Here is a 25,541-nt window from a genome sequence, read left to right as displayed (position 1 = left end):
GCTGTGTTTGTCATTAGATGGCCACGGCTCTTTCCAGCCTTGTCTTGTACAGACTTGAGTCATTATGGGCAGCAGGATTCATTTTTCCAGTGTCAGGAACAATTTTGCTCCTTGTCCAGTGAAATCTTTCTTCTGTGGCCTCTTGCTGTGGCTAGAGCCCTTGTAGGCATGTGGTCCCCCTTCCTCTGGAGAGGCTGGGTCCAGGACATCCTTTCAGTGTTCGAGATGAGAGGTGGCCCTCCTGCCTTTGACCACTACCATCCTCTGTTCCCGACTACAAGCCATTGTCACTTAGGTTTAAAGTTACTGGGCTGAAGGAATTGGACTTGGTTCCTGCGCTCTCTGCGTGAGAGAGAGAGATTCCTCCTGCACGCAGAGAGCGCAGCGTGGCACGCGGAGGCGGTGGTCAGCGCTGCTGGGGGTGGCGGAGATGGTGGGAAGCGCAGTGTAGGTAGAGAGAACAGCTTGGACAAAGGCATGGAGATCTGCTCCAGTGTGGCCCCCCAAGGCACTCTGAGTGGCTCTGTGTGGCTGGAGTCGGGGAGAAAGGAGGCTGCAAGGTGCTCCCACTTCCAACACGAGTGGCTTCTGTTTATTCCACACCTTCTACATACCAGGGACTGTGTGAGGTAGCCTGTGTCTTCAGAGCAGTCCTTCAAAGCAGGTTTTGTTACTTCCGTCTTACAGATGAAGAAGCCGAGGCTCAGGGAAATGCACAATTTGCCTACAGGTTATTCAGTGTGGAATATACTAAAAAACATTATGTACTTCACAGGGCCTGGTTTTCCAAAGTCTTGCAGTTTCAAATATTGACCTTGTAAGGACAGGAAATTTTCTTCAGGCTATAAGTCTCTGTTGCAAGATAAGGATTGTCGCACAGCAGGTTGCTGGCTCAAACACAGACTAGTTACTGATTGTTGTGTAAAGATACTGAGAAAGTGCTGTAAGAAGGAATGTTTGCTAAGATCAAGCTTGTGTTGATAGGACCATTTAATTGTCTACTGGAATGTCATCTGGCTTGTTTCACTGAAAGTTACCAGCCTATACTGTTAAACTATAACCCCACCTATGTTCTCTTCCTGTAACTTCCTGGTCTGGAAAATAAATGCAGGAAGAGAACCCCAATTTGGTGTTAATTTCCCAAGGAAGGGATGGCTCTCGCTTGAGCGTCCCAAAGGGAGATTAACCACTTCAGGATCTCTCACTGCTCAGAAGAGATGGGCTTTGAGTAATCCTTTGCATCTCCGTCACCCAGGGGAAGTGGGGTGACAAATCCGTGGGAGGCAAAGCAACGCAAAGCAACAATTCAGCTATGACGTGACGTGGCGGGGCTGGGGCTGCCTGGCTCTGGAGCCTGGGCTGGGGCTGGGGCTGGGGCTGGAGCCTTGCCAGAGGGAGAAGGACCTTCCAAGCCCTGTCAGATGATTGAACTTCATCGTGGAGGCAGTGAGAGAAATGTTTCTAGAGGGGAGAGGCTTATTCAGGTTGTGTTTGAGAAATATCACTCTGGGTCCTAAATGGAAGGAGGCGGCAGTCCTAGAGGCAGGTAGCTGTGGAAGTAACTCTGGTTGGAGATGCTGGGGGGCGTGGGCTAGGTGCATGTTAGTGGGGTAGAGAGAAATGCATGGACTGGACAAGTCAGAACTTTCAAGCATTCAGATTAGGAGTGAAAGAGCAGTGATGAAAAGAAAAGAAAAGGGGTCCAGGGGCCACCCAGGTTTCTGGCTCAGGGGTGGTGCCCATAGCCAGGACAGAGGACACAGGAAGGAAGGGCTCTGTATTAACTAGGATTACTCTCGGCCGTAACTACCAATGCCTTGACAAGGCAGAAGTTTACTTCTCAGCTACATAGGTGTGAGGTGTCCAGTCCAGCTAAGGTGGTGGTTTGTCATGAAGTTCTCAGGGACCCGATTCCCTCCAGCTCTGCACGCCACCATCCCTAGGGTCTGGCCCTCAGCCTTAAAGCCCAACAGGGTCCCACTCATTCCACGGCAGTCACCCAGCACTTCTCCTGTCGCATTGACCAGAACCTAGTCATGTGGAAAAGCCTTACTGCAAGGGAGGCTGGGAAATGAGGCCTTTAATCTGATCTGTTTAAAGTGCTACTGCTGTGAAAGAAGAGAACAGATACTGGGGGGCAGATGGCAGGCTCTGCCACAGGCTTTTGCGGGAAGGGTAATGTCATAAAACGAAACGACTGTTTCATGGTAGAGAGTAAACACTACCTGAAGGGCTATGGGGAGGTTAGAGAAAGAAAATTGCGGCTAGTCCAGGATGCTTCCTGGAGGAGGCAGCCTTTGGAGATGGATGGATTTGAACAGGCAGACGTGGGAGGGAAGAGGCCCAGTGGAGATGCAGAAGGGCTGAGTGGGCACAGGAGGCTGCCTGTGCCTGGCAGGATGGTGGGACCAGATGGCAGGGGCTGCACGGCCAGGCCAAGGGGACAGATCTCTCAGAGGTCAGAGTGGAGGCAGGAAGTGGAATCAATCTCCCTGCACGGCCCCAAATGCCAGAACTTGCTGGACCTTGAAAATAGCCGTTGTTCCAAGGTAGGCATGGAGGTGCCTGAATGGTGGTGCAGGGCTTGTGGGTGTCCCGCCTGGAGTGGCCCATGCCACCTGTTAGAGCCCAAGACTGAGAGGGGCTCTGCCAGGCCCTCACCCAGGGCATTTCCTTAGACATCCACAGGCTGTGATACCTTTCAGGTTTGGAACCTCAAGGACCCTGACAACAGAGCTCATCCCCTACAGAGCTCCTCTGCCTGCCCACATCAGCTAGTACATCTGCAGCCTTGCCGTACTGGGGATGGGTATCGGATGCTATCAGGGGATTACTGTTAATTTTGTTAGGTGTGATAATGGCGTAGTAGTGTATAACTACTATCATTACCATTTAAATAATAACAAAGTCTTTATCGTTTGGAATTTCATACTGAGGTATTTGTAGGTGAGATGACACGTCTGAGAATTGCCTTGAAATACTCAAGAAAGAAACCACGGGGGGTGTGGGAGGTGCTTGATGAAATAAGATTGGTAGATTGTTAATAGTTGTTGCTGAGCGACAGTACATGAGGGTCCTTATATTCTTTCTCCCTTTGTTTATATTTCAAATCTTCCATTAAAAAGTTCTTACTAAGGGCCGGCCCGTGGCTCACTCGGTAGAGTGCGGTGCTGATAACACCAAGGCCGCGGGTTCGGATCCTATATAGGGATGGCCGGTTTGCTCACTGGCTGAGCGTGGTGCTGACAACACCAAGCCAAGGGTTGAGATCCCCTTACCGGTCATCTTTTTTAAAAAAAAAAAAAAAAAAAAAAGTTCTTACTAAGTTAGGTTATGATTTTTGCTGTAGATTAGACATCATTGAAAAAGACGGACTGTGAAATGGTTGCTTTCAGAAATTGTTTTTTTCTTAATTTGGCTTCTAAAACAAGAAAAGTTATTAAAGTAAGTATTAAGAATTTAACTTTGTTTTTCAGATACAGTGCAGTAAGCTTGAAGAGGAAATTCAGTCTTCAACAGAAGAAACACAACTCTTCTATAACAGAGGGGTGTAGGGCGAGTTTTAGGTGAATTTGTCTGGTTGCAGCTTGAAAACCTTCCTCTCTGTTTAAGGAACTCTGCCACAGGTCTGCTGGAGACCCCAGAGGTGCCTGTGCTGACAAGATGACTTAAGATGCCACTTGCTGAGACGCTTGCAGGCTGGTTGTGTCTGGGCTTTCAAGGCTGGCTGGAGGAAGAGCCACGAGATACCCCCTGGGGCTGCTGAGGGGACAGCAATGAGAATGAGCCTGTGAAAGGAGACTGTGAAATTACTAATAACCTTCTTGAGTTCAGGATTTGAAGAAATAAAGGCAGAGGGCCCACTGCGGCCTGGACACAGGCAGTAGATTGGTAGCCCAGCTCAAGATAAACGTGAACTTCTGTGGAGCCCAGCGAGGCCTCTAACCCCAAAGCAGTCCTGTCCCCTACTTAGCTTACTGCCATCCCGGACAGCTACTTAAAATCTTTGCCACCTTCCTGCCAGCTCTGCTTTCTCCACTGGCAAATGACCCTGCTCCTCCACTGTGAAACGGAGGCCAGCAACGGAACCTCCCTGGCTCCTCCTGGTACCAATTTGGCACCCGTCCTTCTGCCCACACCCATCCTTCTGCCCACACCCATCCTGTCCTCTGTGCAAGGTCAGCTGTCCCTCAGGCTCTGGGCCCACCCTCTCTGTTTTCCCAGGGCCTTGCTCTGTAGTCTCTGCCGTCCCCTCTGGCTCAGTGTCCCTCTCTGCTGGCTCCTTCCCAGTAGCATTTAAGCTGCTTCAGTCACTTGCTTCATTAAAAAAGCACAAACTGTGTTCATAGCCAGACTTCTTACAAGACTTGTGGGCCCTCATCTTCTCTGCCCCACTTTCCATTCAGCAGAGACCGCCTCACCCATGTGCTACCGGGACGCTCCAGTGTTATGCTGCTCTCCTGAGCAACAGGCCCCCATCCAGCTGCCCAGTGGTCTTTGCCATTTGGATGTCCCACAGATACCTCAAACTCAACCCATCCAATCTGAGATGGTCTTTCCCTCCTAACCTCAGCAAAAGGCACTGCCACTTACCCAGTTATGTAGAACAGGATCGATGATGTCACCCCCACCCCATTCCACAGACCCGGCCCCACACAGTCTAGTCTAGAACTCCTGGCTGCTGCATCGCCCCAGCTCAGCCCAACAGCATCCCCTGCTGGTACTGCTTGGCTCCTGTCTGGCTCCCTGCCCAACAGCATCCCCTGCTGGTACTGCTTGGCTCCTGTCTGGCTCCCTGCCCAACAGCATCCCCTGCTGGTACTGCTCGGCTCCTGTCTGGCTCCCTGCCCAACAGCATCCCCTGCTGGTACTGCTTGGCTCCTGTCTGGCTCCCTGCCCAACAGCATCCCCTGCTGGTACTGCTCGGCTCCTGTCTGGCTCCCTGCAATCTTCTAAGCCACACCTGCTGAAAAGCCTTAAAACGCACCTTACAGGTGCGTCAGGACCAAGTCCAAGTTCCTTACTATGGAAGGCAAGAACCTTTACCGTACTCATCTCGCCACTCCCATTCCTCACCGTGGACCAGCATCCAGTTCCTCGTGTGGGCTGTGGTCACTCTTCTCTGGGCCTTCACACAGGCTGTTCCCTCTGCTCTGGGCTAACGCCTGTTTAGGCTTCAGGTCTGGCTTGGACATAATCATTCCCCCCGGAGGGGGGTAATCCTTCCAGGATTTATGGTACTGAATTAGGCATCCCTGCTATGGGCTCCCGTAGCATCCTGTGTTTCCCATATCGGGTCTAGTGCAAGGGCCTGCTTGCTAATCCTGTTTCCCCAGCAGACTGTCTTACCCATAGGGTAGCCCCAGATACAACACAGGGTGTGAAAGAGTAGGTACCCAAACATTTGTGTACCAGGGGAACGTTTCCATCACACCCTGCCCCAAATCAAGGAACATACCAGTGGATTTCAGCTTTCCCTAGGCCAGAATGATGGTTAGTTCCAAATTTGGTAAAAGGAGTTTCACAACATCCTAAAAGGACAATGAGTAAAAATTATCTACCAGATGGCCGAGTCTGGCCACAGGCTTAGCACAAAGTTAAATGCAGAGAACAAGATGGGCAGAGGCTCCAGGTGGAGGTTGTTACTAACTGATGATGGAGTAAGAAATGTGAAGGCACCTTCCAAGCAGAGGAAGCTGAAGTGAGAGGCAGCTCTAGCAAGCAGGGAATGGAGGAGGTAGGGCAGGACAGAAGGTGGGGCCGAGTTGTGGTGTGGGGTTGCTTTAATTTTATAAGTTTTTGGCAGCTGCCCAGTGCAGGGATCCAAACCTGTGACCTTGGGGTTAAAAGGCTACACTCTAACCAGCTAAGCTAACCGGCCAGCCCTCCGCTTTAACTCTCACATAGGTCTTCTAATAATTCCCCAGTGCCTTCACCTTCAGTTGAAAAACAGGTTTTTTTCTTTTGCTTTGTTTGGAGTGAGAATTGGAGAAAGAAGGCACAAGTTTTCACCTACCAAAAACTTTGTTGAGTATCAAAATACTTCATTTTATTTCTACATCATAAATTTGTCATTTCCACGACTTTGATCATTAACTAATACAGACAGCCCCGACTTAAGATGGTTCAACTTTCCATATTTTGACTTTACAGTGGTGTGGAAGTGACCGTGTGTGCAGCAGGAGCCGTCCTCCGAGCACCCACACAGCATCCTGCGTTTCACTTTCAGTCCAGTATTCAATAAATTACACGAGACAGTCAACACTGTATTATAAAATAGGCTTTGTGCTAGATGATTTTGCCCAACCATAGGCTAAAGTGTTCTTAAACATTTTCATTGTCTAAGGTAGGCTGGGTGTACTAAATGCATTTTTGACTTGCAATATCTTGAACTTACAATGGGTTGATCAATAGGTAACCCCATTGTATACAGAGGAGCATCAGTACAGTCATACAAAAAAAGGGTGGGGGAAAGATGTTAGTATTCATTTTCATAAAGTGCAGATTTAATTTTCAGTTGTTTGCCTCAGTGAACATCATTTCATTTCAGGTATTTTCCTGCCCCCACCTAGGGAGGGAGGAGAAAAAGGCTATTTTTTATTTTTTGTATAATGTTAACACCAAAAAGAGAAAAGATCCTATAAAGAAGTTTTTTTTGCAAGCATGTTTCCAGGTAAGATTTCTAAAATAACAAGTACATCTTAGACCTCTATGCTTGTTTGGCAATTATAAGGTCTCTAATTAGGAAAATGGTACAGAACAGAGAACAGTTACTTTGCTATGTGGCCAAATTACATTACTAAAGTTGTCTGAAGACATTCTCTGGCTTTGGTCCCTGCAAGAAGTTAATTCTCACAATTCCTTACCAACTATGATGTCACTGTTTCAGTCCTGCAGACATTTATGTTCAAAGTGGGCCCCTCGTTTACCATGTAAGGACTAGCATCTTTTTCAAAAGAATATTGCTAGCAACAGGGTTAACTGAAGAGTACTAATGGCTAAAGTTTGCCAGGTGCTTACTTCTGTAACAATATAAATATGGAGTATTAAAGTTGTCTACTCAAGTATAAAATCTAATCAAAATCTTCATAGTACAGGCAAAATGTTCAAAGGCCAAGAAAAAAATTTTTCTTTTACAAAAGAGTGCAACTGCAGAGTCTTTTGAATGATCTTCTAGACAGTTCTGCAGAAAACTTAAGTAGTTTGGCTCAGAAAGTAGATTTCCTCGCAAGGAATTAAAGTTCTTCCTAGAAGAATACAAAGCAGAATTTCAGGCAGCTTTCTGAAAATAAACCACTAGTTTATCGCTACACAGGTGACAAATGGGAACATAATAATGAAGGCTTTAAGATTTGCTGTGATTTGCACAAGAACTTGACAGCTTTTTTTCTCTTACTCCAGGACATCGGGCTGTTTTATAACGTTACACGTAGTAGTGACAGCACTTTGTCTGACACTGACAGCAGGCAGGAAACTGATCTGCTAGAAGAAACTCAGAAGTGTTTTCATGTGTTTCAGGTCAAATCTCAATACTTTCAAATAAATCATTAAAAATAGAACATTTTCTCTGTTATTTTCAGTATTTTACATAGCTAATGGCTAATCAGAGGGAGAGGCGGGCTTTCTATCAGTCATCAGTGAGACATTCTGTCACGGTCATATTTTCAGCATCTGTTCGGCTGCTGCTAGGTGGTAAAGGAAGTTTTCTGTTGCTGGTGGAAATCGTTTTTGCTTTAGTGCCTCAAAATTGAGGACTCTCTTTTCTCCATCTTCTGAAACTTCTGAAAATGGTGCTAGCTTGGTGAAGATTTCTCTTGTTTTTAGGGCAATATCCTTTAAAAGAACAGGAGAATATGTAATACATTAGTATCCAAAACTTTGAAGTTATTTTCTAGAATTCTTCCTACTATTTTTTTTAAAGTTTATCAGACTAATTTTATTTATAAATTATGAAACATATGAATCATATGGTAACTCTAACTTTTTGAGGAACCTTGCTATTGTTCTCTGAACAAATCTCCTCCCCAGAGTCCTCTTTTGCCTGGGATAAGTACCCAGCCCCTGCCACCAGGCTTTATTCCTCTTCAGTAAGCGGCATTCCTCTGAGCGGCTGAGGTCTCACGAGGGCTCGCATTAAACTCACGTCTTTCTTCTGGGTTGCTGACATCATGGCCTCATTCCGATGTTTCTGGGCCCCTGCAACATGCTGTGCACTTGGACTCACCCTCCCCAAGTTGTCATACATTATATGGAGTCATCTCTGCCTCACTATTTGTCCGTGAAAAACACAGTAATTCAAAATGCACATTTACATATTTCATTAACACTGCTAAGTGTTTTCACTCTAACGTTGATGGGGGCTGGGTGGGCATCGATGACCCACATGGTAGAAAAGCAGCATCTTCAGAGAGTCTCGGGGTGTGGGTCCTCAGGACAAGACCTGTCCACTCTTCCTGGCCACAGCTGGACGGGCCACTGGCACTGAACTGAAAGAAGAGTGCTGCTGGCGAGTCCCAGGCAGTCCCTGAGGCCCCTCTCCTTCAGTTCATGTCACCTCCTCAGAGAGATGTCTTACCCCGTCCCAAATATTCTCTGCCTCCCCCCTTGTTTCTGTCACAGCATTTATCCTGGCCCACAAACATCTTGTTTATTATTATTTTTTTTTTTAGAAGATGACCAGTAAGGGGATCTTAACCCTTGACTTGGTGTCAGCAGCACGCTCTCCCGAGTGAGCCACGGGCCAGCCCTATGTGTATTATTTTCTATTCATCTGCCCACTAGAGCACAGGCTCTGTGAGGGCGGGGACTTGGCTCCCCACTGACCCCCACTGCCCAGGGCAGTGCCTGATGGAGAGCTGGTGCTTGGTGCGCGCCATCTGAGTCACTGAACAGATGAATGAAGAAATGCGCTGGGTTGGAACAGGTGAGTAGAGCCTGCTTATGAGAGGTGCCCCCTACATGGCACAGGCACAAATAAGGGAGACAGTCCTTCCAGGCCCCTCGGGCCCAGGGTGTGAGATGGGGGTCTGGATGAGGCAAGGCTTGGGAGAGGATAGGCTGGAAGCGCATCCCTCCGGAGAGGAGCAAGGAGCTGGGCACAGGCCAAATGCAAAGAGCCAGGAGCCAGGATGGGAAGAGACTGGGCAAACTACAGGGCAGGGAAGGAGCACTGGCACCACGTGGAGAGGCACAGGAAATAAAAGAGAAGGTGCTGACTGGTCCACATGGAAACTCTGGTCAGCTTGATAGGTAGTCCCCACAGAGGAGCTGGCTCTGCAGGTGTGACGGCAGAGCCTGCTCAGCGGGACAGGAGTCTGACTGCATGATTTCCGCTGTCCTGGAGACAACACAGCAAAGCTACATTACAGTGGTCTATCTTGCTCCTGTGCTCAGCAACAACCTTTTCTTTATGATTTGTTCCTTCATGAACATTCTCCTGGGAGTAGCACTGGCTGGCCCAGAAAAGCATTCCAAACCACCTGGCAGTTATGGTTCTCACTATCAATGGTTGTCTTCAGCACCAGCCCCCATATACACCTGCCCTGGGCTGGGCCATGGCAGCCCACACCTGCCCATCCATCATCACCGTAGCCAACCCACCAACCCACGTCTGAGCACCTGCCTGCAGGCCCCTCCCATGCTACTGCACCCTGCTACCGTGCAGGTAAGGAGTAGATGTGCCGCACACCAGCCAGCAATGCTGTCAAAGGACCCCTAGCATGTCGGAAGACGAGGGAGTTACCTGTATAACCTGGCTGTCTGATTTCTCTGGATCTTCTGCAGACTGAACAATTAGATGACCAATTTCTTTGTGCAGTTTGCCCATTGTCATGGCCTCTGGTGAGATCAAGAATATGCTGTGTGAGTATTGAGAAGTTTACATAATAAAAAATAATCATGCCGTCTTTCCAAAAACTTGAAAGACCATACTGAGGGAATTTTCAAAATGCAGCTGACAATCACCCTCATTTCCATTTTACCACTAAACACAAACATAATGACATGCTAGGAGGTAAAGCATAATAACACAATCATGATTTATATACCACGCCAAATTTCCCCTTCACATCCACCTGACACCAATTTTTATTATTCTTTGCAGACAAAACGTAATGAAAAATTCTGGTTACAAATAAGTTGTGACTTTATGCCAAAAACCTGACTTTCTTGTCCAGGTCTTTACCGTTAAGCATTTAATTTTATCTTTCTGGTGGGAATGTTGTGAAAGAAGTGCTTCCTGACAGTTGTGCAGAAGCCACCTAAGCATTCAGTGTGTTCAGGCCCTTAGAAATGAGCAAAGGAAACCACCTAAGTAACATTAATTACATACACTGCTACTGTCTGCATCAAAAAGCTTAACAAATTTCTGGCTGTCACTGCAAGGGATAAACTCCATTCGAATGGTACTGGCTGGGATGAGCCCATTTTATAGAGTCTGAACAGCAGTAGCAGCAGGGAGATGGCCATCCTTTCTGGCCCTATGGCTTCAGCAGTTTAAGTGGCCCTGGCCACAGCCAGTTTTCTACCACACTGGCTTTTCAAAAGGCAGTATCTACTAAAAACCTGATTCTGTACTTTGAATTTTTCACCACGAACACACATTATATTTGTAATTTTAGAATGAGTTAAGAGAAAACCAGTTCTGGTTTTATTAATTTGAAGTTGCTAATAAAACCTCATAGAATCAGAATCTAACAAAAATTTCTAATTAGTCAGCATTTGGCTGTCCCCACTTTTAGGAGACAGGTAAGTGACAACACAAAAGCTATTATCAGTGATCCCATCTAAACCAGCACCTGAGTATCCCTGGGCACTTTTCCATGAAGCTGTAATTTAGGACAATTTATCATATCTAGAGATGACACTCGTGACACTAGAATACCCTTTCTCGATCATTACCTCCAAGACCACTTTCATTCCCTTTTGCTTACTGAGACATCCTTCAAAGATTTTCCATACAAAAAGGAGTCATATTTAATCCTTGTGTAGTGATAAATGTCTACATACTCTTTGATATTTCTTCTTTCAAGAGCTGGAGACTTATTCCTCTTCCCTTAAGTGTGGACTGGATTTAGCGACTTGCTTCTAACAAGTATAGAGAAAGTAAAACTGTGTGACTTCAGGAACAAAGTCATAAAAGGCTTTGGCCTCCTTCCCTTTCTCTTTTGGATCCCTTGCTCTTGGGAAAGCCAGCTTTCATGTTGTGAGAACACTCAAGCTGTCCAGTAGAGAGGTCCATGTGGCAAGGAACTAAGGCCTCCTGCCAAAAGTCATGTGTGTTAGCTTGGAAGTGGATCTCCTGCCCCAGCTGAGCTTTCAGATGACTGCAGCCCTGGCAATATCTTGATTGAAACCTCAAAAGAGACCCTGAACCAGAACCACCTACCTAAGTTACTCCTGAGCTCCTGATCCACCGAAACTGTGAGATAATAAATATTTATTTTATTTTATTTTTTGACCGGAAAGGGGATCGCAACCCTTGGCATGGTGTGGTCCACACCACGCTCAGCCAGTGAGCGTACCAGCCATTCCTATATAGGATTCGAACCCGTGGCCTCGGCACTACCAGCGCCGCACTCTCCTGAGTGAGCGATGGGGTTTGCCCAATATTTGTTGTTTTAAACCACTGAGTTCTAAAATAATCTGTTATGTAGCAATAGACATACCTTGTTTAAGCAGAAAAGTGTGGAAAATTTTTTAACATACGTGTGCAGCATGAGCACCCGGGATGTACTGCTAACATATCTATGTCTTAAATAAATGTTGTGTTCCAGACATGGAAAAATCCCTCCAGCTTCAGCAGAGTGGGTTAAGCAAGCCTTCAAATACTGGTTTTAGAAAATCAACTGAAGGGCTGACCCATGGCTCCCTTGGGAGAGTGCGGTGCTGATAGCACCAAGGTCATGGGTCCGGATCCCTATATACGGATGGTCAGTTTGCTCACGTGGGAGAGCGTGGTGCTGACAACACCAAGTCAAGGGTTAAGATCCCCTTACCAGTCATCTTTTTCAAAAACAGAAAATCAACCTAAAAAATATGAGTACTTCAAAAAGTTCATGGAAAAATAGGATTAAAAGATAATACAAATCTTTCCATGAACTTTTTAAGTACCCATGTACAGTTATTTGACTGATATCTTGTGCTAGTAACAGAACTGAGAACTAACCTTTTGCAAGTGGAGCAATAGTAATCTCACTCTCTGCCAGATTCACAAACACATCATAGAGGTCTGGTCTATTGCTCACTTCCAAGTCGACAAATCCAGCGATGTAACCTGCATTACAAAGATGAACAACATTACTGGAGTAGGAAGAAATATTGTGAACATATCAAAAGAGAATTGAGTCCAAAAGCTCATCAGCTGCTTTTCTTCATTGTTTTATTTGGGAACATCAGCCGTACCCTGTGGCATTTATGAAAACTACATTATTGTCAGTTGCCTGAAGAAATTCACACAACTCAAAATGTTCCAAAATTAGATTTCAGTGTCAAGGAACAAGGCTGAAGCAAAGCATTTACTTTTTGGTCATGCTATTTGGGTTAAGAATGACAGACGAGGCAGAAGGTAGCAAGGATTCTCTTAACCAATGTTCCCTCTTCAGGTCTGTCTCCAGGAAATCATAGCCACATGCCTAGGTTCTCAGTGATAACATGGATCTGATACAATCAATAAATGCTAATCAGGGCAATTCAAGAATTAGCAGACCTCTGGAATTGGTGGTATTTAACAACAGCTCTCACTCATATATGAGACAATGTGATATATGACAGAATGATTCTGCTGATTACTGAAGAAAGGAGGAAACTAGTCAATAAATGTCTCAGGCCAAATAGTTATCTATATGGAAAAAAGTTAAATCAGATTCCAAACTCACACACTACACAAACAGCAATTCCAGGTAGATTAAAGACTTAAATTGGCCAATGCATGGATTTTTTTTTTTTTTCCTTTTTGGCAGCTGGCTGGTACAGGGATTGAACCCTGGACCTTGGTGTTATCAGCACAATGCTCTAACCAACTGAGCCAACCAGCCAGCTAGGACTTAAATTGGGAAGAAAAAACATTTAGGACTTTTACAAGAAAATGTAGGAGAATATCTTTCTATCCTTGGGACCAAAATAATTTGCTCAAACAAAATATAAAACACTAGGGCCGAGCCCGTGGCGCACTTGGTAGAGTGCGGCGCTGGGAGCGCTGCGACGCTCCCGCCGCGGGTTCGGATCCTATATAGGACTGGCCGGTGCACTCACTGGCTGAGTGCCGGTCACGAAAAGGACAAAAAAAACAAAAACAAACAAACAAAAAAAACCAGAAAATATAAAACACTAACATCATAAAAGAAAAGTCTAATAAATCCTAACACATTAAAATTAAGAATTTCATTCATCAAAAACCATGAGGAGAATGAAAAATAAATCCACAAACTTGGAGACTTTTGAAGCAGGTATAACCAACAATAGATTCATATCCTGAATACATAAAGAACTTCTATGAATCAATTAAAATCTCAATGAAAAAAATGAGTAAAAGAAACAGTCATTTTCTAGAAGAGGAAACGCCAATGGCAAAAACATAGAGAGATATGTTTAACTTCATTAGGAATCAGGAAAATGCAAATTAAAACCACAACTAAATATCATTGTACACCCACCAAGCTGACAAACATTTTAATGTTTAATACTACCAAGTACTGTTGGGGATGAGAGGCAATGGACCTCTCCTGAACTGAGGAGGGCAAATTGGTACAACCTAAGGAAAGCATTTGGCATTACCCAGCAACTTGAGCATCTGCATACCTTATAACTCAGAAATTCTATGCCCCCATGTACAACCTAGAAAAAGTATCTAGGTTTGAAGTACTAACGATATTCTTTTTCATGAGTCTGGTGGGTCTGTTTTCCTTTTATTTTTAATAACTTACGTAAATATACTTTGTTTTATATGTAAGAACTATTTTATAATTTAAAAACAACAATAAAAATAAATAAAAATAAAAAGCAACACAAAAGTCCCTATTATCTACCATCATCATCATTTTATGAAAAGGCCTTTTAACACCATAAAAGTATAAAGGTCATAACCTTAAATTAAAAAAGAAAACAAAAAAACCCCAGGGATGATGAGTTAGCTCAGCTGGTTACAGCATGGTGTTATAACACCAAAGTCAAGGGTTCAGATCCCTGTGCCATCCAGCCGCCAAAACAAACAAATAAACAAACAAATAAACAAACAAACAAACAAAAAACATGAAAAAATAAAACAAAACTGTGTTACTAGGAAGTCACAATTCCTGTAGATGTAATAATTTATTATTAAATTATTCCCAGGTTCTCATTAATAATTACTATTCAAGTATAATAACATCATTTAAAAATAATTATAACTTTCTTTTGAGAAAAAATATGGAAAGGCTCAAAATAAAGTCTAAATACTCAAAATCAAATCACAGACAGGGAAACTTAAGATTAGAACTTCACAAGTTAAAAATAAGTTGCATTTTGGTAATGGTTGCACAACACTATGGATGTACTTAATGCCTCTGAACTGTACACTTAAAAATGGTTAAGATGGTAAGTTTTATGTTATATGAATTTTACCACTATTTTTTAAAAAGGAGAAAAAATTGATAGCATTTGCCAAAGAAATAATAAATGACCAGTATTCCCCTTAGGAATACACGTTAAAAATAAAACCAAAACCAAAAAACCCTCCTTAAAGCAAAATATTTCATTCCCAGGATCCTCTTGCCTACCTGTGCACATCTGCAGGGCTTCCAGTTCATCGGCATCGAGGTGCACATAAGAATGAAGGATGGTCCAGTCCTGTCGATGCCACACAAGGGCGGGCAGAGTCCTGGGGAATCAAGGCAAGAAGTCAAATTGTTGCTGGCCCACACCTAAAAGACTCAGCCTGTCCCTCCTCTTCCTGAGGAGGAAATTAAGAAGCTACAGCCATAACAGCTAATCAGGGGCAGAGGTGAGACCAAGCCCCAAACGTGCTAACAGACACTTTCAGGCTTCAAATTAAAGCAATTCAGTGTTTTACACTCTACTTTTTTGGGTCGGATAAGCTACAGAAAGCTCAAGGTGAAGTTTCAAAAGATCTCCAAGGTGGCAAGGAGTGACACTTCTAAAGTCTTCCTCCAAATATCCCTGTGTGCAGACTGCCATGGAGAGAGAGTCCAAGGTAATATCCAAAGTGGCCCCTGTAAGCAGGAAATTTTCAGGAAGCCTCCATCTACGTTTAGAGTTCCAGCCAAACTTGCAGACCACGCTGTGTCTGTTTTCACACAACGCAGGTTTCCTTAGAAAAAACTTGTGGTAAAACAACTACTGCAGGAAGATGTGCCAACTTTATCTGTGGCTCTGTGCACCCCCTGGTAAATGTCCCCAGAAGCTAAGGACACTCCAGTTTAAGAAGCATGAATGTAGGTGGAAAAATAAGGGGGTAGAAAAATATAGTTTTGGAGCCAGAGAGAGAAGAGGAAAAATTCTGGCCCTCTCATTTAAGATTTGAGGCAGTCACGATCATAACAATAATCATTTCTAAAGTATGAACAAGCCACATGCTAAGCATTTTACATAAATTATTTCTAGTGCTAAAAATGAACTTATGAAGTATGTATTATGATCCTCATTTTACAGATAAAGAAACTGAGGCTCAGAAACATTCAATATCTTTTACGTGGCCACAAAGCTAATAAGTTGCTGTCCCAGGATTTTAACTCAGATCTTTCGGACTATGAAACCTTTCTTCTTTTCATGATCTTACCACTTAGCCTCTGCAAGCCTCAATTTTCTCGTTCATAAAATGGGGTAATAATACTTCCTTGCAGGGTTCTTGTCATGAGTAAATTTAATAATTTAAGGTGTCTTATATTATGCCTGGCATATAATAAAACCAGCACAAATGCTAATTCCCTTGCTTTTAAAAAAGAAGCTAAGAACAAGTTAGATTTAATAAAATTAAATTCTAAAAGATCTGTATTTATTATAAAAACAAGAGAGTCTTAGGGCCAGCCCGTGGCTCACTCGGGAGAGTGCGGTGCTGACAGCACCAAGGCCACGGGTTCGGATCCTATATAGGAATGGCCGGTTGGCTCACTGGCTGAGCGTGGTGTTGACAACACCAAGCCAAGGGTTGAGATCCCCTTACCGGTCATCTTTAAAAAAAAAAAAAAAAAAAAAAAGAGTCTTTGGTAACACTGAACAGAAGGTGTAGGTCATCTAAAATCGGGGTCGGCAAACTATGGCCCATAGGCCAGCTGCCTATCTTTGTAAATAAAGTTTTACTGATTACAGCCATTCTCATTCATTTACATACCTGTTATCTATGGCTGCCTTTGTGCTACCCAGGCAGCTGACTAGTTAGGACAGAGATTGCATGGCTCGCAAACCTAAAATATAAACTGTCTGGCAAGGAAAAGTTTGCTAATTCCCTTCTCTAAAATATTCATTTTTCTAATGTTAAGAATCTGTTCAAATTCAGTGACTTTGAACCACTAGATCTAAACTGAAACATTAGACAAAATGGTATTTCAACCCCAGAGTAACGCATGCCACGTATACAGAACAGAGCACATGGTAATATCTAGTGCCCGAAACTGTCTGCCAACAAAGTTCACAGTTTTTAATAATTAGAGATGATACCTGGTAAACTCCTGGACAGCTTCTATTTTGGGGTGATAGACAACAATTCTCTTCTTTAGCATGAGTGCAGTGTGTAAGATAACAGTTTCCATTCCAAACTGAGATACAATGTCTTTAAAAATAAATAAATAAATAAATAAAAATGTTACTACATTAAATATTATATAAGGAAATAAAGTTTTTATCAGAAAGAGTTCTTGTCATACATACACAAAATTATGTTCAATATAAAGAAGAAATTTAGGCAAATGTTGCAAACATGAAAGCACCTTATTTGGCAGATGAGTATATCTACCCGGATGTCTGCTCCTTGGCTGTGCTACAGCTGCCTACAGCTACCCCCCAAGGGGCTCTACACAGGAGGCACCGATGAAGCCAGACTCACAAGAAAGTAGAATAAATGATATGAAGGGGAACCAACATCTTTCTGTATCATGAAAACAGCCTGATTTTTAAAAAAAAGTCCATTAACCACTCCCGCCCCTGTCATGACTTAAGCCCCTTTTATCTAGTTGGATGAACACCTGACACCTCAACAAGGATGCTTAGAAGCCACATAGGACAGTGGGATCAAGAGCAAAGACAGGGGCCGAGCCTGTGGCGCACTTGGGAGAGTGCGGCGCTGGGAGCGCGGTGACGCTCCCGCCGCGGGTTCAGATCCTATATAGGAATGGCCGGTGCACTCACTGGCTGAGTGCCGGTCACGAAAAAGATTAAAAAAAAAAAAAAAAAAAAAAAGAGCAAAGACAGGCACAAGGGGAGGATGTGAATGGGGCGGCTTCACCTTCAGAGTTCCCCTGTCCTCCTGCTTGAGGACCCTGAAGTCTGTGGCTGAGCCCTGGGCTATCGAAGCCATTTTGGATTTTCCAGCTAGGAGTTAAATAAGGGACTCTGGGTCAGGGGCTTGAGCTGCTGAAGAAGAGGTAAATGCTAACATACAAGGAAAGAAAAACTATGGAAGTCAATGGAGACCTCGAGCCTGGACATTCAGCTTACTAGTGAGATAACATTTCTATAATAATAGCCTAATATGGAAAGGAACACTACAAAAATCTATTTTCCATTGATTCTAACCAATAAGGAAACAGGAGATGAAGTACCCTCCTGTGTAGGAGATAAATACTATGTAGATGAAAATAATGTATGGAAAGATGGAACAACGAAATCTAATGAGAGATTGTCCTTGCCTTGGAGATTTTCTTGTTGGGATGGTTTTTTTTTTTTCTTTTACCTTTCATGGAGCCTGCAAGATATGCCTTTCGGGCATCAAAGTCCTTGCTAAGGAAAGAGCCATTTTCTTCACTCTGGCATACCCCCTTTGTGAGAACAGCAATATAACTCTCCATCATTTTAACTGGGCTCCCATGTTTCAGGTACATTCTGTAAGAAAGGACAAGAAGCAACCGTGCTTTTATTTGGCATGAATCACATGCAGAAAAGCACCAAGGCCAGGCATGGGTACTTTCTAAAGAATCTAAAGACAACTTACTAATTCACTTCTGAATGCCTGAATCTTTTCATGACATGAACAATTTCCCAAATTTAATTCAAGAACATATTAAAAAAAAAAAAAAAAAAAAAAAGCACTTAAGAGACCTTCAACAATTCTTTGATGTCAGCTCTCTACTTACATCTTGGGAAGCCTGGTATAGTCACTAAGGAGAATAAACCAGGGACTCTCCAAGGCCATATTATTCGCAAGAACATCGTATACTTATCTCTTTTTTATGTCCTACATTCATAACTGGTGTTCTTAGTCATACAACTCTGTTTTATTACTGGAATTTCCTTTGACAAGAAAAGGGTTTTATGCATTGTTCACAAAGAAAGCAGTAATTAGTTGTAGAACCCATACTTATTATCAGAGTTCCCAGCTGTAGCTGTATTTAGATAATTAAGAAACCAAAACTCCTTTAAGTTTCTGGTGACAAATGAGCACTAGAGACATTCATCAGGTTAAAACTTCCAGAAAATGCTCACAGGAAACTGGCTGCATTTATAGCTCACATGTGGAGTCGGTCTCTTCCCCTTGAAATCTCTTCCTGTGAGTAACTAAAACTAAATTTTGCTTGAGAAACATGACTGGGTCTATTTGGGCCTTTCAGCAGCTGAGATAGAAAATCGGGAAAAAACAAAACAAAACAAAAATGATGTTTAAGACAGATCACATGAAAATTATATTTATTGTAGATTAAGTGAAAAACGCAAGTGTTTGAACTGCTTACTAAATTTTGTCAATCATCAGTGGTTTTTATTATTTCAATCCACAAGTTGAGAAAAAAGGTGGAGAACAATAAATATGGTAAATTCTCATATATGTAAAATACAGTCAAACCTACGAACTCATATACGTGCTTACACAGGGAGAACACATCTCTGGTAGGATATCAAGAAAGACGTCCCAGGAGTTGTGTGGGGTGGGGGTCAGGAGGCAGAACTGGAGGCTGGGGAGCAGGGCGAGGAGGGACTTAGTTTTCACTCTATACGCTTCTGTACTGTTTGCATTTTTTATGTGCTTTTTTACCACCACCACCAAGAAAATTAAAACACCATTAACGTAAAAGAGAAACAACATATAGTAAGGGAGAAGAGAAACATTGGAAGGTTGGAGGGATAAGATGACTTCCTATGTGACAGCCCTGGGCCGTGAGAGATGGAACAGAGGGAGGAATGCCCCAAAACCAATCCACAGGAAAACCACGCAGTGCGACCAGAGAGGACCTTGTTTAGACAGACGCCGCAGGCTGCCACACATGGCTTGGACAGCTGATTCCAAGTGTGCATGAAACCCTGGTTCTCTACCAGGGCCACTAGCTGCAGGGACTAGAGGACAAAGAGGCTCTTGGCAGTTAATCTTCAGGCTGCACTGGGAAGGAGGCCTTCCCATGTGGGCTTCTGCTGCCATGTGAGCAGCACGTGGCGGGAGGCACGCCTGCCTGCTCCTCTCACCAGAAACAGAAGGGACCAACTCCACGTGAACCTCGCCACCATGAAAAAGTGTCTGTCTATGAGTGTGTACATGTGCACACAGACACATACCTGCGTGGGGATGGGGGTGTCCACACGCAAAGCTGAGCACACAAATAAGGGGTAGGGGGCAGAGGAGGTGGCCAGCAATTGCCCTGAGCCCTCACTTCTCTCACACTGTGATGGGAGAGGAGAACCCAGAGCACTACAGTGCCATGACACTGCAGAAGCTGATAAACCTCTGGGCTTCCTCCTGGGCAGGAAGTGGGGTCTGAAGCAACCTTGCCTTCTGCACCCCAGAATATTTCCCAGTGAGTTCAGTTGAGTAACCTAACCCTGACTCAATCAAATGAAATGGGAGTCCAGTATTTGTGCAAAAACACCTCTGTATGTGTTTTTAGTTTATGGCTTCTGGATAGCATCTCTTCTAGCAATAATAATCTCCCTCTGTGTCATGAAGACAATTGTTTATATTCCACAGTGAGACATACACCTGGAATTTATCTTATGACAGCAGGAAGTCTTTCTTATCCTAGTTGGCTGGAAAAACAGTCAAATGGTATTTAGTCAAAATACAATCTAACTGAAACCCATACATAATAAAGATATTCTTGCACTGGGTTTTGTGTTCTGTTTTGGTGTGTGGGTATGTGGGTGGGTGCATGCCTGTACAAAAATGGCAAAAAGACTTACAGTGGGAAAAACCTAATTCCCTTCACCCTTACCAAAAAACTACTTATTAGGCAAGAGCCTAAGGGCTGAGGGTAATACATAAGATCCAGAATTACAATTGTATCTAGTTAATAACAATATAAAAACAAAACAACTAAAACTAAAACCCTGCAAAAGCCTTCATCAATAAAGAGCCAATATCCCTAATATATAAGAAAGATTTCATTAAGTCCACTAGATATACTTACCAAGTCAAGAGAGTGGACTGGTATATTTTAGATAATTTTTTTCAACAGCTGAGATTGAAACGAAAGGACTCTACTTCAATCACAATTAACCAATTAATCACAATTTCCCTCCACATTCCAGCTAAGAAATGTTTTCTTGTGCTTCGGCATAATTCAAAATGTCCATTAAATTTCCCCAACATGACTGCACAGACCCTGACACATAGAAACCAGCTTACTACTTTATAAAGCACTTAACTTACCCATCCTGCTACAAAAAATTGTAGATTGGAAGTAAGCAGAAGTAACAAATCAAAAGTAGCAAGTGACTCAAAACACCCAGGAACACAACAGCTGTGCAATATGCTTTTCTCTTCTCCCAGACCATTTTCCCAAATGAGAGAAGCAATATCAACAAAGCAGAAGAGAAAGTCTCTCCTTATAAAATAGTCTCTGAAGGGCTGCAAAAGATTAAGTTGGTGAGACAGAGGGCTGAAATTTGCTTCCTCAGTGTAGAAATCTGCTTGTAACTATTGAGTAAGATCTTCATTTTTTTATATTAGCATGTAATACAGTTTTTATACAGACCTACACAATATCCTAGTGAAGGCGGCATATTTCTCTGGGTTAAAATCTTTGGCGGTCAGAACAATAGAAAAATGAGTCACCTGTCCAAAAGAAACAAAAAAAGTACACTTTTTAAAGACACTTTAATAGAATTAATTTTTATTACTATATGCTAACAAACCTCTTGTACAAGGCATATGAGCATTAAGAGACTAAAATATAACAAAGTCCTCACTTGCTTCTTCATACTTTCATATGTGTGTATATATATATTTATTTACATATACATACATATTTAATTTTCTACATAATACAATGCTTTTAGAAATCTTTTTTTTTAAATGCAAAAATAGTTCAGTCAAATATTAAAAATGTGATTTCTATTTAATGTCCCCTAATCTCATCAAAGCAGAACTAGGATTGCTAAATAAAATCTACCAATTTAGCAACTGTTTTTCTTTTTCTTTTTTTTTTTTTAAAGATGACCGGTAAGGGGATCTTAACCCTTGACTTGGTGTTGTCAGCACCGTGCTCAGCCAGTGAGTGAACCGGCCATCCGTATATGGGATCCGAACCCGGGGCCTTGGTGTTATCAGCACCACACTCTCCCGAGTGAGCCACGGGCCGGCCCTGTTTTTCATTAATGAGATAGAAGGATGGAAAACGACAAATACATCTCAGTAACAATCATACAGATCCTGAAATACTCAATTCTCTATAGAGTGCTATAATCTAAACAGCACTGTTGTAATAAGTTTTATTTGTTTATATGCTATTATTATTAAATATAAATTCCTTTTTCTTTTTTTTTTAAAGATGACCGGTAAGGGGATCTTAACCCTTGACTTGGTGTTATCAGCACCGCACTCTCCCAAGTGAGCCACGGGCCCGCTCTATTAAATATAAATTCCTGATAACCATACCTAATATTTCCATCAATGAGACAAAATTCAGAACTTCATAAAAATCAAAGCATTGAAGAGACACATTTTTTAAAAACCTTATCTTGAAGTATAAGAATTATCTCTAAGTCTTGCCATTTTTCAAATCTGAAAAACAGATGTGATATTAATATTGCTATAACTTGGCAGCCTGTAATGTGAAACATGGGATAAGTATACTTGGGGCTGCATCAAGACTTTTCAGCAAGAACTCACTGAACATAATCCAAAGGTTTTATTACACACTGAAACCTATCTTCTTGCAAATTTACATTTTCTAATTATGAATTTCTGTTTTGTCTTAAACCTGTAACAGTGTCTGAATTGCTGCCTTCCTGTTATTTTAAATGTAATTCCTTAAGTTGAAACTGGTGTTCTGGTCCTGCTCATATAGTCCCATTATTAGCTAAATTAGCACTAAAAGGGAAAGGAGGTCCTCAGCTGGGTACACACCAGAGGCTCAGCCACTTCCAATATCCTTTTCTTTGAAAAAACCTGCTGGTTAGGCTGGCCCGTGATTCACTTGGGAGAGTGTGGTGTTGATAACACCAAGGCCATGGGTTCGGATCCTATATATGGATGACCGGTTGGCTCACCTGGGAGAGCGTGGTGCTGACAACACCAAGTCAAGGGTTAAGACCCCCTTGCTGGTCATCTTTAAAAAAAAAAAGAAAAGAAAAGAAAAAACCTGCTGGTTGATTGGTTGGGATTAGGAAAGTCCACAACGACCACATACTGGTTTTCTACATGTCACACAGATACTATTTAGATCAAACAACACATCAAGAAAGTCTACTTAAAACATGAATTTTCTTAATTATCTTTTCTAAATTGTTAATATAAAACAATTTCTTAACTATGCCAATGATAATTATATCCCTTAAAATAGTTTTTAATTATGGAAAAATACTTCTTCCCACCTTTTAATCGGTCATGGCTTTGAAACTACTTTTACGTTTCTACACCATCAGACTGTAACCTTGATAAAGGGAAGATACCATGTATTGCTGTATTGCCCACCATTGTATCAACCACAGGGTCTTTCATATAATAGACACCAATAAATATTTATAGAATGAATGAGTGAAGTGTGAAAGAGAATACTTCCAATGAAAATATTTAATATTTTCAAAAGTGTATCATGAATGATAAGGTCTAAAGCTAAGAGTTATTGTAATAATCTTACATCACTTTAAATCTTTTTGGTTTTTTGACCTCAATGCATACCTTTTTCAAAACTGAAGAATCTGGAACTTCAACTGTTGTGATATAAAACCATGTTCTTCTGTACTGACCAAAGACAAAGGGATGAAGAAGTTTGTTTTCATCTGTAAGGCAGCATTTTCTTAGCAGCAGATTCCTTAACGTGGCTGTCGTGGAAGGATAACACCACACCCATAGAGTTTCTCCATTTGTGTCCTTTTCTATGGTGGAAAGATGGTCACTGTGAGAATGTCAAACAGCAGCAAGGAAGTGAATTGATTGGTTACTCAGAAGCACTTAGCGGAATCAGTTTTTTTTTTTTTTTTTTTTAAAGATGACCGGTAAGGGGATCTCAACCCTTGGCTTGGTGTTGTCAGTACCATGCTCACCCACTGAGCTAACCGGCCATCCCTATATAGGATCCGAACCCGTGGCCTTGGTGTTATCAGCACCGCACTCTTCCGAGTGAGTCACGGGCCGGCCCCGGAATCAGTTTTAACATCCCATTTTAGAAAGCAACCCAGAACAGTTGAGACCCCAATTCCCACCTACCTCTACTGATCAAATTATCTAGCTCTCATGATCTTGAATTTTAGGCCACCTTGAGTAGAAAGTTTTTTTTTTTATAACAAATCATGAATGAAAACTTAGCCTTAGAGATTTGGTAGAGTTCCTCCTTATCTCCTCCCACACAAATACTCATAAACATATTTACATTAAGTTTTTCTCTAACTGGAAGAATCTTTAATAAATACACAGAAAGAGTCTCTTAAAAACAAAACTGGTGCTGATAACACCAAGGTAAAGGGTTGGGATCCCCTTACTGGCCAGGCACCAAAACCAAAAAACCTGTAGATGAAGAAAATGGTGGAATCTCTTTCAAATCACGTTCCATACTAATTGTGTGAATTCTATCTTTAAATTTTTAAAAATAATAATAATAAAAGTTGTCCAGTTATATATGCAGTTTTATCACCAAAATAAACACCTCAATTACAAAAAAGGAACAATTTGCTAATACTAAAAAGTTGAGGCCTCCACTTTAGAGGAACAATTACCGCACATATAGCAGTAAGAATCCAATTTTTAGTCTACAGATTTTTTTAAAAAAACCCTTTTATTATGGAAAATTCACGTAAAAAAGTAATGATAAAATGAATTCCTTGTCTCCATCGCTGTGTCAACAATTATCAACACCTGGCCTTGCTTGTTTCATGTAGAGGAAGGCACACCTGCCCCCATTACTTTGAAGCAAATCTCTTTTAAATGCATGTCAATATGAAGAATAAAAACCCCCTGAACTGAAATATGAGACACTGAAAAATAAGGAGCACATTCTCCAGTTCTGCCAAGCCTAAGCAATGTTCTTGTACACTGGTAGAATTGAGAGTGTTTAGGGGTGTGTATAAATCTTGGGAGCATTAGTTTTTCTTCACAGGGAACCTCCAGACGTTCATTCAAGCAACCCGGTACTCGCTGTCACCTATCGAATGAATGGTTCCTTGAAACAACCACTCCTGAAACACTGCCCACACTCCGGCCGGCCCAAAGACCCCAGCGAACTTCCCCACCCATGAATTCTTCAGAACTAACTGGGATCCCACCACACGTGACCATGCATTAAGTCCGGCTACAGGCACGAGCTCGATCATATGATCGGGAGTTCCCCACCGATATGAGCGCGGCCTCTAGGGCTACCCTACGAGGATCCCAGTCCTGGCTCTGCCACTTCCTAGCGTGTGTCCTGCACCGTGCGCCTCCATTTGCTCCTCCATAAAGTGGGCCCAGACGCTCCCTCCCGCCCCCGGAGCTGTGGTGAGAGTCACACGGGAGGTAATCAGTGTGAAATGGGCAGCCCCCGGGCCGGCACAGTTAGCTACCAGGTGTCGAACCGCTCGATCGCAGGACGGCGCCGGCCGGGCAGTCGCGCGTGGCTCCCCACGCTCCGAGGCAGCCGCCGAGCCTCGGGCACCCTTGATGTCCCGGCTGCGCCGGGAAACCGCACGTGCAGGAGCTCCAGGCCAGGGGCTGGGAGGTCCCGGGGTCCCTCCCGCCGGGATGGCCAGCGCACCGAGCCGGGCTCCCGCGCGGAGGAGGCCGCGCTCCGCACCACCCCCGACCCAGGCCCAACTTGGACGGGCCCGCGACCTCCTATACGGGCGGCGCCGGGACCGCGGGAGCAAGGGCGGAGGCGGAACTGGGGTGCGGGCCCGCCGGGCAGGGCGCCTGCGTCCTCACCGATCAGCCCGACGCCGAGCATCAGCTGAGTGTCCGCCGCCTCCGCCGCAGCCATCTTCCGCCGCCGCCGCCGCGC

The 25,541-nt window shown here is 43.3% G+C and overlaps 2 protein-coding genes and 1 non-coding gene across 5 annotated transcripts in view; 1 reads left to right on the top strand and 2 right to left on the bottom strand.

Moving 5' to 3' along the window:
• Window positions 1–7,559, top strand: part of SFXN4 (sideroflexin 4) — a 22,971-nt gene extending 15,412 nt beyond the window's left edge. Inside the window, exon 14 of the mRNA XM_063102429.1 lies at window positions 3,477–7,559. Within this exon, the coding sequence (XP_062958499.1) occupies window positions 3,477–3,554 (78 nt within the window). The 3' untranslated portion in view covers window positions 3,555–7,559. The remainder of the gene's footprint in view (window positions 1–3,476) is intronic.
• On the bottom strand, window positions 6,030–25,541 carry DENND10 (DENN domain containing 10). 3 transcript variants are annotated; one of them, XM_063102426.1, is made up of 9 exons: window positions 25,466–25,541; window positions 23,252–23,448; window positions 21,105–21,184; window positions 17,882–18,030; window positions 16,651–16,762; window positions 14,754–14,854; window positions 12,167–12,274; window positions 9,743–9,837; window positions 6,030–7,833 (listed from the first exon to the last, which is right to left on the bottom strand). In XM_063102426.1, the coding sequence occupies exons 1-9, from the start codon at window positions 25,518–25,520 to the stop codon at window positions 7,657–7,659; spliced, it is 1,074 nt and encodes a 357-aa protein (XP_062958496.1). In that variant the 5' UTR covers window positions 25,521–25,541; the 3' UTR covers window positions 6,030–7,656. The 3 variants fall into 3 exon arrangements, with proteins under 3 accessions (XP_062958496.1, XP_062958497.1, XP_062958498.1); XM_063102427.1 differs by lacking the exons at window positions 21,105–21,184; window positions 25,466–25,541 and having other exon boundaries at window positions 23,252–23,319; XM_063102428.1 differs by lacking the exons at window positions 21,105–21,184; window positions 23,252–23,448; window positions 25,466–25,541 and adding an exon at window positions 20,780–21,059.
• Window positions 12,961–13,034, bottom strand: TRNAI-GAU (transfer RNA isoleucine (anticodon GAU)). Its single transcript has one exon. It is a non-coding gene; the product is annotated as a tRNA-Ile (tRNA).

Source organism: Cynocephalus volans, chromosome 7 (assembly GCF_027409185.1).
Source record: "Cynocephalus volans isolate mCynVol1 chromosome 7, mCynVol1.pri, whole genome shotgun sequence".
Taxonomy (NCBI): domain Eukaryota; kingdom Metazoa; phylum Chordata; class Mammalia; order Dermoptera; family Cynocephalidae; genus Cynocephalus; species Cynocephalus volans.
The sequence above is the reverse complement of the archived record's forward strand: the minus strand, read 5'-3'. Positions and strand labels throughout refer to the sequence as shown.